General features: G+C 43.7%; 1 protein-coding gene across 1 annotated transcript in view; it reads right to left on the bottom strand.

The window, feature by feature from the left end:
- Nucleotides 1–18,000, bottom strand: part of LOC137385168 (NACHT, LRR and PYD domains-containing protein 12-like) — a 56,561-nt gene extending 38,561 nt beyond the window's left edge. The window contains exons 1-4 of the mRNA XM_068060136.1: nt 17,915–18,000; nt 12,558–12,724; nt 7,020–7,191; nt 6,849–6,914 (exon numbers count right to left, since the gene is read on the bottom strand). Coding sequence (XP_067916237.1) covers nt 6,849–6,914; nt 7,020–7,191; nt 12,558–12,662 — 343 coding nt within the window. The 5' untranslated portion in view covers nt 12,663–12,724; nt 17,915–18,000. The remainder of the gene's footprint in view (nt 1–6,848; nt 6,915–7,019; nt 7,192–12,557; nt 12,725–17,914) is intronic.
- Between the last annotated feature and the right edge of the window lie 254 nt (nt 18,001–18,254).

The following is an 18,254-nucleotide window of genomic DNA, read 5'->3' as shown; positions in this document are numbered from 1 at the left end:
AACGTTCCTTACCCAAGTTTGACCTGATGCCATGAAACTTCATCAGGTCCGCAGTCGATCTTGAGGACTCCCAGGGAAACTCCCTTCAGACTGTATTCTACTGTGCCACCACCTCTGCTGGGTCTGTCCTGCCAGTAGGACAGGACATTCCCGGGGATGGTGATGGCAGTATCTGGCAGGTATGATTCCGTGAGTTTGACTATATCAGGTAGTTGCTCGACTTGTCTTTGAGACAGCTCTCCCAACTTTGGCACAAGCCCCCAGATGTTATTAAGGAGAACTTTGCAGGGTCGACAGGGCTGGGTTTGCTGTTGTAATTTCCAATGCCTAGGTCAATGCCGGGTGGTCTTTCCGGTTTCATTCTGTTTTATTGACTTCGTACAATAGGTACAACTGAGTGGCTTGCTAGGCCATTTCAGAGGGCATGTAAGAGTTAACCACATTGCTGTGGGTCTGGAGTCACATGTAGACCAGACCAGGTAAGGACAGCAGATTTCCTTCCCTAAAGGACATTAGTGAACCAGATGGGTTTTTACAACGATCGACATTTGTTTCATGGCCATCATTAGACTAGCTTTTAATTCCAGATTTATTAATTGAATTCCCATTTCACCTTCTGCTCTGATGGGATTTGAACCCATGTCCCCAGAAAAATACCGAGTCTCTGGGTTACTAGTCCAGTGACAATACCACTACACCACTGCCTCCCCGCAGACAAGAAATAAGACTCATCGAAGACAGATTCTTAGAACAAAGGAATGAACCTTCGATACGCGACGATGTATCTGTGTTCCAGGAAAGGCTCACGAAAGCTTGTAACGTCGCTCAGGAACATCTTAAATCATCCCAAGCCAATATGAAAAAAATGGGCGGACAAGAAGGCAAAGACCCAAAATTTTCAACTAGGGGATGAAGTATTAGTATTATTACCTTTACAGGGTGAACTATTAAAAGCAGGTTCAGTATAAAGTGGTGTAAAGAGTGGGTACGGTAAATTACTTGATTGAAACCCGTGATCACTGGGAAAAGAATTGGCTGTTTGATATCAATATGTTGATGCAATATTACCACAGGGAGGAGGATAAACCAGTACAGGTATGCTAGGTCATGGGGACTATTGAGAAGGAAAAGGATAGTGAGGATGAGGTAGAAGCAGGCCTAGACAATTTTCAGATTGAACCTCCTACTGTCAAGTTAGCTAATACAGAATGGCAAGGAAAATTGGACAACATGCTTTTGTACTTACAGACAGAACAACGTGAAGACCTAACAAGACTTTTCACAGCGTTTAAGAGTCCGTCGGGATAAGCCAGGATGTACAACCTTAGCCATACATGATGTGGATATAGTGGAATCCATTCCTATAAAACTTGTTATCTCTTGCCCCACCCCTGCTTTATTTGCTTAAAACCTGTTTCTTACCTTTGCTAGTTCTGAGGATAGGTCACTGACCTGAAACATGAACTCTGCTTCTCTCTCCACAGATGCTGCCAGACCTGCTGAGTATTTCCAGCATTTCTTGCTTTTATTTCAGATTTCTAGCATCTGCAGTATTTTGCTTTTATTTTATCCTATAAAACACCAACCTTTTTGCTTAAGTCCAGGCTCAAGTAAAAGCAGAAATCCATGCTGGAAAACAACGTAACTGAATGGAGTCAAAGCAGCTGGAGTTCACCAATAGTTATTAGTGTTTAAACCTGACAGGTCAACCCAACTTTGCTCAGGCTACAGAAAAGTCAATGCAGTAATGAAGGCAGACTTGCTCAATTTCACGCTTGGAAGAATATTTACAGAGTGGGCTGAGAGGTAAATTTGGTTCGAGAGATCCTGGCAAATTCCTTTGACACCCCAAGCTCAGAAAGAAACTGTTTTTGTTACAATGGACGGGGTTTTCCAGTGTCAAGTATTACCACACAGATTAATGACTCAAAAAAAAAATTCAGAGACGAGTGAACCCAGTAGTGGCCATTGTTCCTAACGATGAAGGTCATCTTGCTGAGGTGCTGGTCTTTAGGAATACTTGGAAACAACACATGAAAAAACCAGGAGACTATGTTTGGAAGGTTGCAATTGGCTGATGGAAACAATCTTTGTAAAAAAAAAATGTTTAAACCAAAATGCTAGAATATAAAGATAAAGATTATTGTTACAGCCTTATCATTTGAAGATTGGACACATTTCGGGAAAAAAAACAATGTTATCGCCAATGCTTTGTCACAAATTTAACCTTATTTCAGTTCCAGGAGCAACAATGCTACAAAGAAAAATCGTGTTAACTACCAGTAGAATGAATGATGGGTATGAATGCGAAAATGTGTTTATACAGTTGGCGTTTCATTTCACCAAGGGCGGAGGTGTTCCAAGTGTTTTATTTTTCAGAAGAAAACTTGGAGTTTTGTGTTTTGAAAGACTAGGAGAAAAGGGGATTTCTCTCTGAGAACACTGAATGCTGAACTGGGTGGGTATAGATTGCAAGGCAACCTGTTTCCAAACAACAGCAAGGGAAATGACAGGTCACCTGACTTACTGTTAAGAGTTCAGTTTCAATTTTGCTTTGTGAAAGACAAGTGCTGGGCAGGCAGGAGGCAGAACAAACAGGCAGGCAGTTGTTTTTTTTCATTCGTTTTTCTTTTTGCAGACCAGGAAAAGATCTCTTCCTGAAAAGAAGACTTGTCTCTCTTAAGAAAGGGAATCCTACATCTGAGTTGTGGCTGTGTTCTACCTGGAGAGAGAAAAACAGCCCTGGAGAGGAAAAGATCCAGAGAAAGAGGAGTTGCTGCTCTCTATGGAGAAAGGCTCCTTTGCTCAGAGGAAGCCCTGCATTGTTAAAGGTAGCAAATTGCTATTGTCGCCATTCTCTGGAAAATCTCTGCCTCAAGAGTGATTCCTGTCGTTTGTGTTTTGGGAGATTTTGAAATTTCGAGAAAGCTTCTATTGCTGGACTGTTACTTTAAAATTTAGATAGAGCTGTTGCTGCATCCTTTGCTGAAAGACCCGTTTGACGCCTGCTGCAGATGAATTACCTTGAACGCCTACCCATCACAGACTGTTCATCAAACCCGCCAGGAGAGACTTCGAGTAGCATCTGACTATTCGACTCTGGGATCCCTCTCCGATCTAGAAATATCCTACCAGCCCATGACCACCAACTATCTCATTATTGCTAAGAAATAGTTGAACACAAAAAAGCTTTTTCCCCCAGTTAACCGATTTTTGAATGCATGTGTGTGTGCATGAGGGCTAGGAAGAATAAGAAGCTATGAAATCTTTTTCTATATACAGATTTAACCCATTACTGTTTAAGATTTAGTTTAATAGTAAATAGTTAATTTTGTTGTTGTTTAAAGAAACCTGGTTTGGTGTGCTTTATTCTGGGGGATAAATAAAGTGTTTAATTTGGCTAATTTTCAGTAGGAGGGATACTTTACTGGTATGTTGTGACCTGCGAAGTAGTGGGACTGAATTAGCAGTGCATTACTCCCACCTTGGTGACTACAATGTGAATAGGTATGAAGTTATCCACTTTCGTAGAAAAAACAGTACAACAGAGTATTTCTTAAATGGTGAGAGGTTGGGAAATGTTCATGTCGAAAAGGACCTGGTGTCCTTGTTCATGAGTCATTAAAAGCGAGCGTGCAGGTGCAGCAAGCAATTAGGAAGATAAAAGGTATGTTGGCCTTCATTGTAAGAGGATGAGAATACAAGAGTAAAAATGTCTTGCTGCAATTGTATAGGGCCTTGGTGAGACCAACCCTGGAATATTGTGTACAGTTTTTGTATCCTCATTTAAGGAAGGATAAACTTGCCATAGAGGGAGTACAATGCAGATTCACCAGACTTGTCCCTGGGACACTGTCTTATGAGAAGAGATTGAGGAAACTGGGTTTGTATTCTCCAGATTTTCAAAAAAATGAGAGGTGATCTCATTGAAACATACAAAATTCTTACAGGGTGTGACAGGGTGGATGTAGCTAGGATATGTCTCCTGGCTTGTGAGTCTAGAACCGGGGGACCTGGTCTCAGAATAAGGGATAGGCCATTTAAGACTGAGATGAGGAGGAATTTCTTCACGCAGAGGGTAGGGAATCTTTGGAATTCTCTACTCCAGAGGGCTGTGAAAGTTCAATCATTGAGCATGTTCAAGACAGAAATTGATAGCTATCTGGATGCTAATAACATCAAGAGATATGGAGATAACGTAGGGTAGTGGCATTGAAGTAAATGATCGGCCATGATCTAACTGAATAGTGGAGCAGGCTCAATGGGCAGAATGACCTACTCCTGCTCCTTTGTTCCTATGCTCCTAATTAAAATTACAGGCAACTGGAAGCTAACAATTATTCAGCAGTTTTACACATACATTCATTGATTGTGGTTTTATAACAGTCCGGTCATGTTACTGATTAGAATTAGAAATTGAACAACTGCCCACCTCTCAGTGTAATGTTAGAGCAGAAAACATTCACAGTTCATCTGAACTGTTCTACCAATAATTATACTGCATTGCTTTGTTTTGGTCTTGAATTCCTATAATGCAGGTTTGGGAAATTAAAAATATGTTTCTGTTAGTCATTACATTGGGTTCAAAAACAACTCCAGAGTTAAAGGATTATTCTTTGAGTAGAATGAGATTCTCTCTTTCACTGTCATTAGGAAGTTGGCCAATAACTAACTTTCCAGTCACTCTGAACATTGTATTTTCCTCACATTTCTCCACAGATTAATGTTCTATTGTGTGAACATTAACATATATTCTCAGTTTGGATCAAACACACTCTGATGTCTCATTCTTTGCTGTGAAATGATAACGTTTCAATATTTCACATTTCTCCACCTCTTTCCCTACAGTTTAAAAGGAGACAAATCAGAGCCAGGGAACTACAGGCCTATCATGCTGACATCCCTTATTGGGAAGATGCTAATGGGATCAGAAGAAATGTCTTTTATGTTTACAGGGAAAGGGAAGGACCAACAGAAATTCATAACTGAGCTTCTGAGAAAATAGCTTCTGACCAACAAATTTTTCAGAGTTTTTTTTTGAGAAAGTCATTGGGATGGTGGATGAGGGAAATCCTGTGCACATTGTCTTCTTGGACTTTCAGAAAGTCTTTGATAAGGTTTCTCACACTAGGTTACTTCAGAAGATGGAATTTTGATGTATCAGTAGAAATTTGAAACTCTGGATTGGGAATTGTCTTCAATCCTGCAGCCAAAATGTTATAATTAACAGATGTGGTTCAGCTTGAAGACAAGTTACAAGTGACTGGTCCTAGACCTGCTACTCTTCACAGTCTGTATTAGTGACCTGGACAGTGGCGTTGGGAGGATGGGAAGTAGGTTTGCAAATGACACTAACATATGTGCAACGGTTAAAACGGTTGAGGAGGGCAATCAAATCCAAAAACATTGTAGATGTGCCAGGAGAGTGAAGCAAACATGGGAAATGGCATTTAATTTAGTTAAATGTAGTGCCACACATATTGATCGGGCAATCAGAGAACACAGGAATCATTCAGAGGCATCAATAGTGAGAGAGTGTGAGAGGGAAAAAAGATCTTGGTGTTATTGTACACAGATCACTGAAGGTTAATGACCAATGTAAAAAAATCATTGCTAAAGTTACCAAAGTACTGGGTTATATTGATCGAACCACTCAGTATAAAAGACAAGGTTCCACTTTGACACTGTACAGGTCACTGGTCAGACCACATCTGGATACTGTGCCCAGTCTTGGTTCCCCCACATGGTGGATGATATAGTGCCATTGGAAAAGGTACAGAGGAAATCTTCAGGAATGATTCCTATCTTAGGGAACCTGAGCTACTGAGACAAGGTCAAGGACCTTGGTCTATTTATTTTAGAGCAGCACAGACTTACAGGCAACCTGATAGAGGTCTATTAAATAACTGAATGGCTGGATAGAGTCTCTGTTGATAGATTATTCTAGTTTATCAGATTGGGAGGACCAGCAAACACACATTTAAACTATGTAATTGTAGGAATAAACTGGATGTTCGATGGTTCTTCTTTCCCAGAGAATTGTGATCCTCTGGAATGTGCTGCTGGCTGCTGACTCTCTGTTTACCTTCAAGAGGGAGCTGGACCGGTTCCTGACTGGGACAGAGATCTCATCATGTAGAAGGTAAGTGTCTTTATAGATAAAATGTGGTCCGTGTGATCTCCTGGATTGCACGGGGATGGGTGCGGGGGCGGTGGGGGGGGGGGGGGGCAGTCAGAGAGGAATATTACCAAGCACATTTTCCCATATTGACTCTCGTTGTTTCCATGTTTTTTGCTTGACTGTGGGGTGGTGTCTTGTGGGGGTAAGGGGTAAGGGAGGGATGAAGTGTTTAGCTATAATGCTCGAGCCTTCGTGGAATGGGGTGGGTTTGATGGACCATCTGGTCTCTTCCTGCTCATCATTTTGGTGGGACATATTGCTCGGGGTGCAGGGAACCCTTAACATCTGGGTCAAGGCACTGCTCTTTACTGTGAGCCCAGAGCATCCGTGCAGCACACAGGAGGTTTGTATTAAGATTCACAGCTTATCAGGATCCTGCCAGATGTGTGTAAGATTTCAGAAATAATAATGATCAGCAGCTGGATTAAGTGAAATACAATGTTCACATATTTACAGGATATGACAGAAATCATATGAATTGTAACTTGAATCTATGCCGAATAATTGAGAATTGACAACAAATCCAAACGATGTTCAATCTTGTTTCTCCAGCCTTTGATTTTCTGATTCCCAGATTCTGTCAATCTCTTAAACAAACGGCTACAGTCAATCATTCTGATTCTCGGAAGTGAAATAAACAGTTTGAAATCTCCATGTCATCACTTACCTTTCAGGTCACTGGGTATTTCAGATAAACCACGTGCGATGTCCATAAAATCAAATGAATCACAACCTGTTAAAATCAATTAATTTTCATGAAATCAGATTTGTGTAATATTATAGTAAATTCTTCAGTGTTTGAATCTGAAGTTGAATTCAGTGTGTGATTTTACCGTACCGAGTTCCTGTATTTCTTTCAGCATTTTGTACAACTTTGGTAACCTGTGGCACATTTTCACAAAGGATTTCCACATTAGCCTTTGGACCCGAGAGTCTTTCTCCATCACCAGATTTAGGAGAAGTTTGGAACTGTCCGCCCGGTTTCCCTTCTCCACGAGCTCAGTGATTTTCTGTAAAGAATAATAATGAATATCTGAATTCTCAGTTTTGAGCACAGAAAGCAGTCACTGGGCCGGGTACTGATCCATTCTGAACATGGGCTGAATATTCTGTAAACATCTTGATTCAGACATTAATGGCAAATAAATGTGATAAAACTAAATTCAAAATCAGAAGTATTGTTCTAGGAGAGTGAGGAATCACTGAGAATCTGCAGTATTTTAATGGGATTAGTTTTCTCTGTCCTTCAGTATCCAACATGACATCAGATACTGATTGACAATATGATCCACTTGTTTCTCACACTTATTTCCTGCTGTCACACTTTGTGATTTATTCAGAAATAAATCAGCAGCGAATCAGAACTCAGGTGACAGGGAAGGACGATTCTGAACTGAGGGAAGCAGCAAGAAAATTGTCTGAGAAATTATCACCAACCAATCGAAACAACCCCTGTTGATTTATCAGTCAGGAGAATCGACCAATAATAACAATACTGAAAATCCAATCACTCCATATATATTCCCCTCAGTAATTGAGATGTCAGATACTCAATGTTTTGTACACCCACTGCCAGTATGAAACCTTAGTAACCGGGAGAACATATCCAGCAATGGATAGTCAGGACTTCTATCAACAACTTACATTTAATATAGGACTTTTAATGTCGAGAACCAACCTAAGAAACAACCACAGAGGCTGAATCAGACAGTGGGCCCGAGACAGAGCAGGATAAATTGGCACAGGTGACCAAAACCTAAAGAAAAGGTAAGTTTTAAGAAGGAATGGGATGGGGATCGGTTTCAGGACTGAATTTCAGAGCGTGGGGCCCAAGATAACTGAAAGTTTGACCACCAGTGGTGATGTGAAGGAAGGGCTGCACAAGAGGACAGGGTCAGAGCAATGGAAAATTCCAGTGGTACGAGAACTGAAGGAGGTTACAGTGATCGGAAGCCTCAGGACCATCAAGTTATTTAAATAGAAGGATAGGAATTTTAAATTGAAGGCCTGAGGGTTGGAAGCCATTCTAGGTATGTGAGCACACATGTGATATCAGAAATGGGACCTGGAGGGGACAGGGTACAGGCAGCAGACTCTGAGTAGCTGAAGATTACAGAGTGTGTAAAGTGGGAGGCCGGACAGGAGAACATTGGAATAGTCGTGTCTGGAGGCATGGACGAGGGCTCAGCAGGAGATGGGCTGAAGTAGGGAGAGAGACTGGCAGTGTTACATAGATGGAAGTAGGGGATCATCGTGCTGGAGAGAATGGCGGATAGGGAGTTCAGCTCGAGGGTGGATGCTGAAATCACAGACAGTCTGTCTTAGCCTCAGGCAGTGGCCAGCAGGAGTTGACAATGTGTCTGCACACGGACACCAGTGGTCCATGGTTAAAAATGTTGAAGTCCGTGGTAATTGTAAATGTCTTGCTCCAAGTCTTCCCTCCAAATCCTGTCTATTGTCTCTGTTCTCTCCTTTTGTCCAGTCCTACTAAAACTCTTTCCCTTTGTTTTCAGTCCAGACTCCAGATACACTCGAACCACTACCCTGTTCTTTGTACAGATACTGATGGATCCACTAATATTTTCACCTCTTCAGAACATTGTTTCAGATTCATGGTATTTGCCATTTTATCCTTTCTCTCCTATTTCCCGGTTTCTATCCTTTAACAATCTTCAATTTGAAGATCTAACATTGCAACAATTCTCAGTGGCAGCGTGGAAGCAAATTACATGTTGGGGTGTATTAACAGTGCAAGATTGAGCTGAAAGAATGAGATAATCCAGTCACTTCCTAAAATCATTCATGTGACTGCACTTAGATGACTGTGTATAATTCTGATTGACTCAGTACATAAACGTTAATGTTGCTACTGAAAAGAGGAACTAGAATAACTGAGAGAAGGGAGTGGTTGGAATTGAGGAACTATTGTGTAATCTGGGAATGTCCTCACTGGAAAAGAGAATGTTGAGAGGTGATATGATTGCTGTTTCACTTTGTCCAGTGCAGTAGAAACAGAGGACACAGCCTGAGCATCAAGGAGGGTAAATTCACAACGAATCTCTCGTAACAATATTTCAGTGAGTGAACAGTTAATCTCTAGGACACACTTCCTCGGGAAGTTGGAGTTAGTATTGATTCATTCAAATGTGAATTAGACAGATATATTTCAGAAAATAACATTTTGAGATGCACTATTAGTGTAATTTAAGATATGACAGTTTTTATTTATTCATTCATGGGATGTGGATGCCTCTGGCATGGCCAGCATTTATTACCCATGAGAAGGTGGGGGTGAGCTGCCTTCCTGAACCGCTGCAGTCCATGTGGTGATGGTACACCCACACTGCTGTTAGAGTTCCAGGATTCTGACCCAGTGACAATGAAGGAATGACAATATATTTCCAAGTCAGGATGGTGTGTGACTTGGAGGGGAATTTGGAGGTGGTGATGTTCCCATGCACCTGCTTCCCTTGAACTTCTAGGTGGTAGAGGTCATGGGTTTGAAAGGTGCTGTCGAAGGAGCCTTGATGAGTTACTGCAGTGCATCTTGTCGATGGTGCATACTGCTGTCACTGTGCGTCGATGGTGGAGAGAGCGAATATTTAAGGTGGTGGATGGGGTGCCAATCAAGCAGGCTGTTTTGGTGCCGAGTTTCTTGAGTGTTGCTGGAGCCGCACTCATCCAGATAAGTGGAGAGTATTCCATCACACTCCTGATTTGTACCTTGGTACTTGTATGGCACGAATGTTACTTGTCATTTATAAGCCCAAGCCCAAATGTTGTCCAGGTCTTTCCCTATGTGGGCACAGACTGCTTCATATATCTGAGGAGTTGCAAATGGAACTGAACACTGTGCAATCATCATCCACATTTCTGACCTTATGATGGAGGGAAGGTCATCGCTGAAGCAACTGAAGATGTTTGTGCCGAGGACACTGCCCTGAGGAACACCTGTAGCGATGTCCTGGGGCTGAGATAATTGGCCTCCAAGAATCATGATCATCTTCCTTTGTGAAAGATGTGACTCCAGTCAGTGGAGAGTTTTCCTCGATTCCCATTGACTTCAGTTTTGCTCGAGCTCCTTAATGCCACACTCGGTCAAATATTGTCTTGATGTCAAGGGCCAACACTCTCTCCTTTCCTCCAGAATTTGGTTCTTTTATCCAGGGTTGGACCAAGGCCGTAATGAGGTCTGGAGCCGGGTGTCTGTGGTGGAACCCAAACTGAGCAGCGATGAGCAGATTATTGGTAAGTGCCTCTTGAGAGAACTGTTGACAACACCTGCCATCACTTTGCTGATGATTGCGAGTACCCTGTGGGGCAGTAATTGACTGGATTGGATTTGTCCTGCTTTTTGTGGAGCAGGACTGACCTGGGCAATTCTTCCAATTTGTCAGGCAGTTGCCAGTGTTGGAACTGCTTCCTAGAGATGTGGTTACTTCATCACTGCAGATGTGATATCGCCAGGGCCCATAGAAGTTGCTGTGTCCAGTGCACTCAGCCATTTCTTTTATCACGTAGGGTAAATAAAACTGGCTGAAGACTGGCATCTGTGAAGGTGTGGACCTCAGGAGGAGGTCAAGATGGATCATCTACTTGAAACTTCTGGCTGAAGATGGCTGCGAATGCTTCAGCTTTGTTTTCTGCACTCTGGGCTCCGCCATTATGGACGATGCAGATGTCTGTGGAACGTCCTCTTCAGTTAGTTGTTTAATTGTCCAGCACTATATGACTGGGTGTGGCAGGACTATGAAGTTTTATGATTTGTTGGTTGTGGGATCGCTTGTCTGTTTACAGCATGCCACTTCTGCTGTTCAGCATGTAGTCCTGTGATGTAGCTTCACTATGTTGGCACCTCAATTTCAGTTTGCCTGGTGCTGCTCCTGACATGCTCTCCTACTCTCCTCATTGAACCAGAGTTGGTCCCCTGGCTTGATGATAATGGTAGAGTGAGGGATACGACAGGCCATGAGGTCACAGAATCTAGTGAAATATCATTCTGCTGCTGCTCGTGGCTCCCAGCACCTCATGGATGCTCAGTTTTGGATGATAGATCTATTCTGTATCATCACATTTAGAATGGTGGTAGTGCACACAACATGATCGAGGAGTCGTCAGTTCCCAAACGTGACTTAGTCTCCACAGGGACTGTGTGGTGATCACTCCTACCAATACGGTCATGGACAGATACATCTGCGACAGGTAGATGGGTGAGGACAAGTAGATTTTTTCCCTTGTGTTGGTTCTTTCGCCATCCTCTGCATGCCCAGTCTGCCAGATATGGCCTTCAGGATTGGCCAGCTCGGTCAGGAGTGATTCTACTGAGCCACTCTTGATGGACATTACAGATTCTCCACCCTCACCCCCTCCAGAGTAAATTCTTGTTCCACGTGACATGAAGGAATACAGATTCCTCAACTGAGGGTGGACAATAATCAGAAAGTGGTTTCCTCGTCCATGTCTGACCTCAGGTCATGAGATTTCACGGGATTCAGAGTCAATGTTGAGGTCTCTCGTGGCCAACCTTGTCTACTGTATATCACTGGACCAGCATCTCCCATCGTTCTGTCTGGTGGGAAACGACATACCTAGGAATAGTGATGGAGGAGTCTGGGATGTTGATTGATGGTTGACAGAATCATACCTAGGTCAGGCTGTTGCTTAACTGAGCTGTGGGATAATTTCTTTCAATATTTTTCCAAGTCTGCAGATGTTACTGAGGAATTTGGAGGGTCAGCGGGCTGTGTGACTGAATATGATTCTGGTCGGTCCACCTGGTTTTACTATTATACTTTTTTGTAGCAGTTTGAGTGGCTTTCTGGGCCATTTCAAAGGGCAGTTAAGAGTCAACCACACCACTGTGTCTGGAGTCACAGGTAGGCCAGGCTGGATAAAGACGGCAGGTTTTCTTCCCGAAAGGATGTTACTGAACCAGCTGGGTTTTGACAAATATCCAATATTATTTAATGAATTCAAACTCACAAACTGCCACAGTGAGATTTGATCTCAGGTGTCTGGATTATTGGTCCAGATCTCTGGTATAACAATCCAGTAACATGATCACTATGTCACTGGACCCAAACGTGGTGAGTGTAACATGCTTGGAAGGAACAGGTGACTTTAGACCTCTGGTTCCCAAAGCTCTCCACCTCTGGGCTTTTCCACATACCTGGGTCTGTTGTAGACTAGCTGATAGAGATCAGTTAACAATTAACAACTCCATTATCAGTGCAGTATGTGACTGCCCAAATGTTAGAAGGCGAGTCAGACCTTGGTCATTTTTTACCCAGCATTTCCTATGCTCCCATGTGACTATATTCTATCAGCTCTGTGACATTGGAACAAATTAACCTCATTCTGTATCCCTCCCACTTACTTGATGCTCTTGTCCAGTGAAATGGTCCTCCTCTTTTAATATGAGACTGAGTCCCTCCACTCCTTCTTCAATCGCCTGTTCTAGTCTGTCCCGGTAGAATTTCATCAACTTGAACAGCTGGTAATCGTCGCACTTTGTCAGGAAATCAGTGATTGTGGAGTTCGGATCTGTGAACACAAATGGAGAAAACTAAACACATTGTCGGTATTCTATCCAGACTGTTACATTTCCTCTGATATCAAACAGCTGAAACCTCCTGTGAGCATTACCAAACAAATAAAGTGGGGGTGGGGCAAGAGATAACCAAAGAGAAAGTGTTGATAAGACAAGGTCACAGAGAATATCTGACCAGAAGATCATGGGGCAAAGACAAATGGTACGTTAATGTTGTGGTAAAAGACAAAGCACAGAGGGTGTTAATTGACAGAACAATAGAACAGCCTGGCCCAAAGCACAAACATGAAAAAAGCAGTGGGTAGGCACATGGTTAAAAAAAATGAATGATGAAACAAAATAAAACAAGCAAATAAAAAGTAAAAAAGAAAAAATAACTAACCCTTCATGCTCTGAAATTATTGAATGCAATGTTCAATCCGGCAGGATGCAGCATGCCTAATCGGGGAATGAGATGCTGTTCCTCGAGCTTGTGTTGATGTTCACTGGAACACTGCAGCAATCCCAGGACAGAGATGTGGGCATGAGAGCAGGGGGGTGTGTTGAAATGGCAAGCAAACGGAAGCTCGGGGTCCTGCTTTCGAACTGAGCGGAGGTGTTCCGCAAAGCGGTCACCCAGTCTGCGTTTGGTCTCCCCAGTGTAGAGGAGACCACATTGTGAGCAGCGAATACAGTATACTACATTGAAAGAAGTACAAGTAAATCGCTGCTTCACCTGAAAGGTGTGTTTGGGGCCATGGATAGTGAGGAGAGAGGAGGTAAATGGGCAGGTAATACACCTCCTGTGATTTGCATGGGAAGGTGTCGTGGGAAGGGGACGAGGTGTCGGGAGTAATGGAAGAGTGGACCAGGGTGTCGCGGAGCTAACGATCCCTTCGTAATGCTGACAGGGGAAGGGAGGGGAAGATGCATTTAGTAGTGGCATCACGCTGGATGTGATGGAAATGGCGGGGGATGATCCTTTGGATGTGGAGGCTTGTGGGTGGAAAGTGAGGACAAGGGGAACCCTGTCGCCGTTCTTCGGGGTGAGGGTAGAAGTGCGGAAAACGGGCTGGACACGGTTGAGGGCCCTGTCAACCACAGTGGGGGGGAATCCTCGGTTGAGGAAAAAGGAAGATATATCAGACGCACTGTCGTGGAAGGTTGCATCAGCAGAGCAGATGCATCGGAGACAGAGAAACTGGGAGAATAGAATGGAGTCCTTGCAGGAGGCAGGGTGTGAAGAATTGTAGTCAAGGTAGTCGTGGGAGTCAGTGGGCTTATGAATATTAGTAGACAGCCTATCCCCAGAGATGGAGATAGAGAAGTTGAGGAAAGGAAGAAGTGTCAGAGATGGACCATGTAAAGGTGAGAGAACAGTGGAAATTAGAAGCAATGTTGAGAAAGATTTCCAGTTCAGGGCGGGAGTATGAAACGGCACCAACACAGTCATCAATTTACCAGAAAAAGAGTTGGGGGAGGGGGCCTGAGTGGGACTGGAACAAGGAATGTTCGACATATCCCACAAAAAGACAGGCATAACTAGGACCCGTGCGGGTACCGATAGCAACACCTTTTACTTGAAGGAAGTGAGTGGAGTTGAAGGAAAAGTTGTTCAATGTGAGAACAAGTTCAGCCAGGTGGAGGAGTGGTGATGGTGGATGGGGACTGGTTGGGCCTCTGTTCAAGGAAGAAGCAGAGAGCCCTCAAACCATCCTGGTGGGGAATTGGGGTGTAGAAAGATTAGACGTCCATACTGAAGAGGAGGCGGTTAGGGCTAGGAAACTGGAAATTGTCAAAATGACGTAGGGTGTCAGAAGAGTCACGGATTTTTTTTATCTGCTTGTGGGATGTGGGTGTCGCTGGCAAGGCCAGCATTTGTTGTCCATCCCTAACTGCCCTTGGACTGATCAGATTGCTTGGCCATTTCAGAAGGCATTTTTAAACGTCAACCACATTGCTGTGGGTTTGGAGTCACATGTAGGCCAGACCAGGAAAAGATTTCTTACCCTGAAGGACATTAGTGACCCAAATGGATTTTTACAGCAGTCGCCAGTGATTTCCTGGTCATCATTAGACCAGCTTTTAATTCCAGATTTATTAATTGAATTCAAAGTTCACCATCTGTGGTGGTGGGATCCAAACCCATATCCCCAGAACTGGGTTCTGAATTACTAGTCTAGTGACATTATCACTGCACAACCACAGGTGGGAAGAGACTGGACCAGGGGTGAAAAGTTATTGTCAAGATAGGAAGAAATAAGTTCAGTGGGGCAGGAACAGGCTGAAACAATGAGTCTGCCAGGACAGTCCTGTTTGTGGATTTTGGGAAGGAGGTAGAAGCGGGCTGTCCAGGGTTGCAGGACTATGAGGTTAGAACCTGTAAAGGGAAGATCTGCAGAGGAGATGAGGTCAGTGACAGTCCTGTAGACAGTAGCTTGATGTTCAGTGGTGGGGTCATGGTCCAGGGGGAAGTAGGAAGAAGTGTCTGAGAGTTGGTGCTAAGCCTCTGCAAGGTAGAGGTTGGTACACCAGTCAATAACAGCACCACCCTTGTCTGCAGGTTTGATGGCACTGTCGGGGTTAGACCTGAGAGAACGGAGTGCAGAAAGTTCAGAGGGGGACTTCTCTTTGCTTATCTCTTGCCCAACCCCGCATTATTTGCTTAAAACCTATTACATTTCCAGCCTTTGACATTTCTGATGGTCACTGACCTGAAACATTAACTCTACTTCTCTCTCCACAGATGCTGCCAGACCTGCCGAGTATTTCAGGCCTTTATTGTTTTTATTCCATTCAACTCAGGAATGTTTCAGGATGGGTGCAGGATGGGAACAATTGACAGCTCTTAGCTTTGAAGATATTCTTTGTTCTAAACAGACAATGTGCCACTATCCGAATGCATGTGTGGCCATCATTTGCAGGATTATCCATTTTCTTGAAAGGCAAAGTCAATTTTTATAACTCTTCTGCTGCAGTCTGTAATTTTTCATTGTCACAATTCTCGAAAGCATGACACCTTACCCTTTACAGATCTCTGAAGGCTCTATCTGATCAGCTGAAAATTTTCCAAGGTGTTCAGTCACTCTATCTTTATGACAGACTTTAGTAATTTCCTGATAACAGATGTTAGGCTAACTGGTCTCTAATTCCCTGGTTTCACTCTCTCACCTTTCTTAAATAGCAGCACCATATTCAAATCTAAAAGAATGGTTCCCGACTCGAGAGAACTTTGGAAGATTATAGTTAGGATATCTGCAATTAGAGTCAGTCCAAGTGACAGCAAGAAACGTCCAAAGGCACTGGATACAGCAAAGGCTATGGGCCCTGACAATATGCTGACAGTAGTACTGAAGACCTGTCCTCCAGGACTAACTTAGACAAACTGTTCCAGTACAGCTACAACACTGGCACCTACCCGACAAAGTGGAAAATTGCCCAAGTATGTCCTGTGACAAAAGCAGGACAAATATAATCCAGTCAATTATTGCCCCATCAGTCTGCTCCCAATCATCAGCAAAGTTATTGAAGGTATCATTGACAGTTCTGATGTTCAGTTTGGGTTCCACCAGAGCCGCTCGGCTCCTGACCTCATCACAGCCGTGATCCAAACATGGACAGATGAGCTGAACTCCAGAGGTGAGATGAGAGTGTGACTGGCCTTGACATCAAGGCAGCATTTGATCGATTGCAGTCTTAGGGATATAAACTGGTTCTGCATCACAAATTCTTCTTTTAACACCTCCCACTGATTCGCTATCATTTTACCCATTAACAGCTTTGCCTAGTTTACTGTTGACAGTCTTTGTCTCATCATATTGAAGTCAGCCTGACCTAAATCTGGAATCTTAGCAGCTGCTTCGCGTTTCTCCCTTTCAAAACACGAATTAAACTCAATCATATTATCACTATTACATAAATGTTCACGCACTGTTAGGTTGCACCATAGGCTGCAGGACTTCCTCAGGGAAGTGTCCCAGGCCCAACCATCTTCAACTCCTCATCAATGACCCTTCCTCCATTATAAGGTCAGGAGTGGGGATGTTCGCTGATGATTGCACTGTTTTCAGTACCATTCACAACTCCTCAGATATTGAAGCAGTCCGTGCCTGCAGGCGAGACCTGGACAACATTCAGGCTTAGGCTAAAAATGGCAAGTAACATTCACACCAGGCAAGCACCAGGCAATGGCCATCTCCAACAAGAGAGAATCTAACCACCATCCATTGATGTTCAACGGCATTACCATCACTGAGCACCCCATCCCCACACCCACCCCACCACCATCAACATCCTGGGAGTTACCACTGACCAGAAATTGAACAGAAGCAGCTCTATAAATACTGTAGCTACAAGAGCAGGTCGGAGGCTGGGAATTCTGCAGTGAGTAACCCACCTCCTGACACCCCAAAGCCTGTTCACTGTCTACAATCAGGAATCTGATGGAATACTCTCCACTTGCCAGGATGAGTGCAGCTCTAACAACACTCAAGAAGCTCGATACCATCTAAGACAAAGCAGTCAGCTAGATCAACACCCCATCCACCAGTTTAAACATTCACTCCCTCCACCAGTGTACAGTGGCAGCAGTGTGTACCATCTAAAAGATGCACTACAGTAACTTACAAAGCCACCTTCAACAGCACCTTCGAAAACCACAACCTCTACCACCAAGATGAACAGGGACATGGGACACATGGGAATACCACCACCGGCAAGTTCCCCTCCAAGCCACACGCCATCCTGACTTAGAACTATATCGCCGTTCCTTCACTGTCGCTGTGTCAAAATCCTGGAACTCGGATCGGGGTGCGAGCGCGGGAGGATCGGTGTGCGAGCGGGGGCGAGCTAGGGAGGATCGGGGTGCGAGCGCGGGCGGATCGGGGTGCGAGCGCGGGAGGATCGGGGTGCGAGCGGGGGCGGATCGGGGTGCGAGCGCGGGAGGATCGGGGCAGTGCCTATTTTGCACGTTAAAAGCAATTACTACCTCATTAGCACTTCTTCCTTAACAAAATGAAATAATAAAAGACAGGTGCAGCAAAGAGAATCCAGAATATGCACCAATTACAGCTGTGAACTACTGTTCCATGTTCCATGTCTATTACATATTTTTTGTTGGTCAGTAAAGGAATGGAGAGTTTTGCTGTAGTAGTTGAGGTATCAGATATTCTTGGAACAACTGTAATGAGTTTAATTCTACTAACCTGTATTTCGTTCAATACTTGTATTATTCTCAAGTATTACATCTCTGGGAGAATGAGTCGCTTCCCTGGTACTGGTTCCTGTGTCCTGATCACCTTCCCTTGTAGCAGGGTGTTGAATCTGACTTTGTCCACTGGTACTGGTTCCTGTGTCCTGATCACCTTCCCTTGTAGCAGGGTGTTGAATCTGACGTTGATTACTTGATAAATTCTCCATTTCAGTTGATATGTTATCTGCAAAACATTGTATTCCAGGTTACAGCAGAGTATGAAGTCCCTCATCCTTTCTCCTATTCTAGTAAGTCTCTTCCACATCCTCTGCAAGGCCTTGATATCCTTCTTA

The sequence above is a fragment of the Heterodontus francisci genome, chromosome 28 (assembly GCF_036365525.1).
Source record: "Heterodontus francisci isolate sHetFra1 chromosome 28, sHetFra1.hap1, whole genome shotgun sequence".
In the NCBI taxonomy this organism is placed as follows: Eukaryota; Metazoa; Chordata; class Chondrichthyes; order Heterodontiformes; family Heterodontidae; genus Heterodontus; species Heterodontus francisci.
The sequence above is the reverse complement of the archived record's forward strand: the minus strand, read 5'-3'. Positions and strand labels throughout refer to the sequence as shown.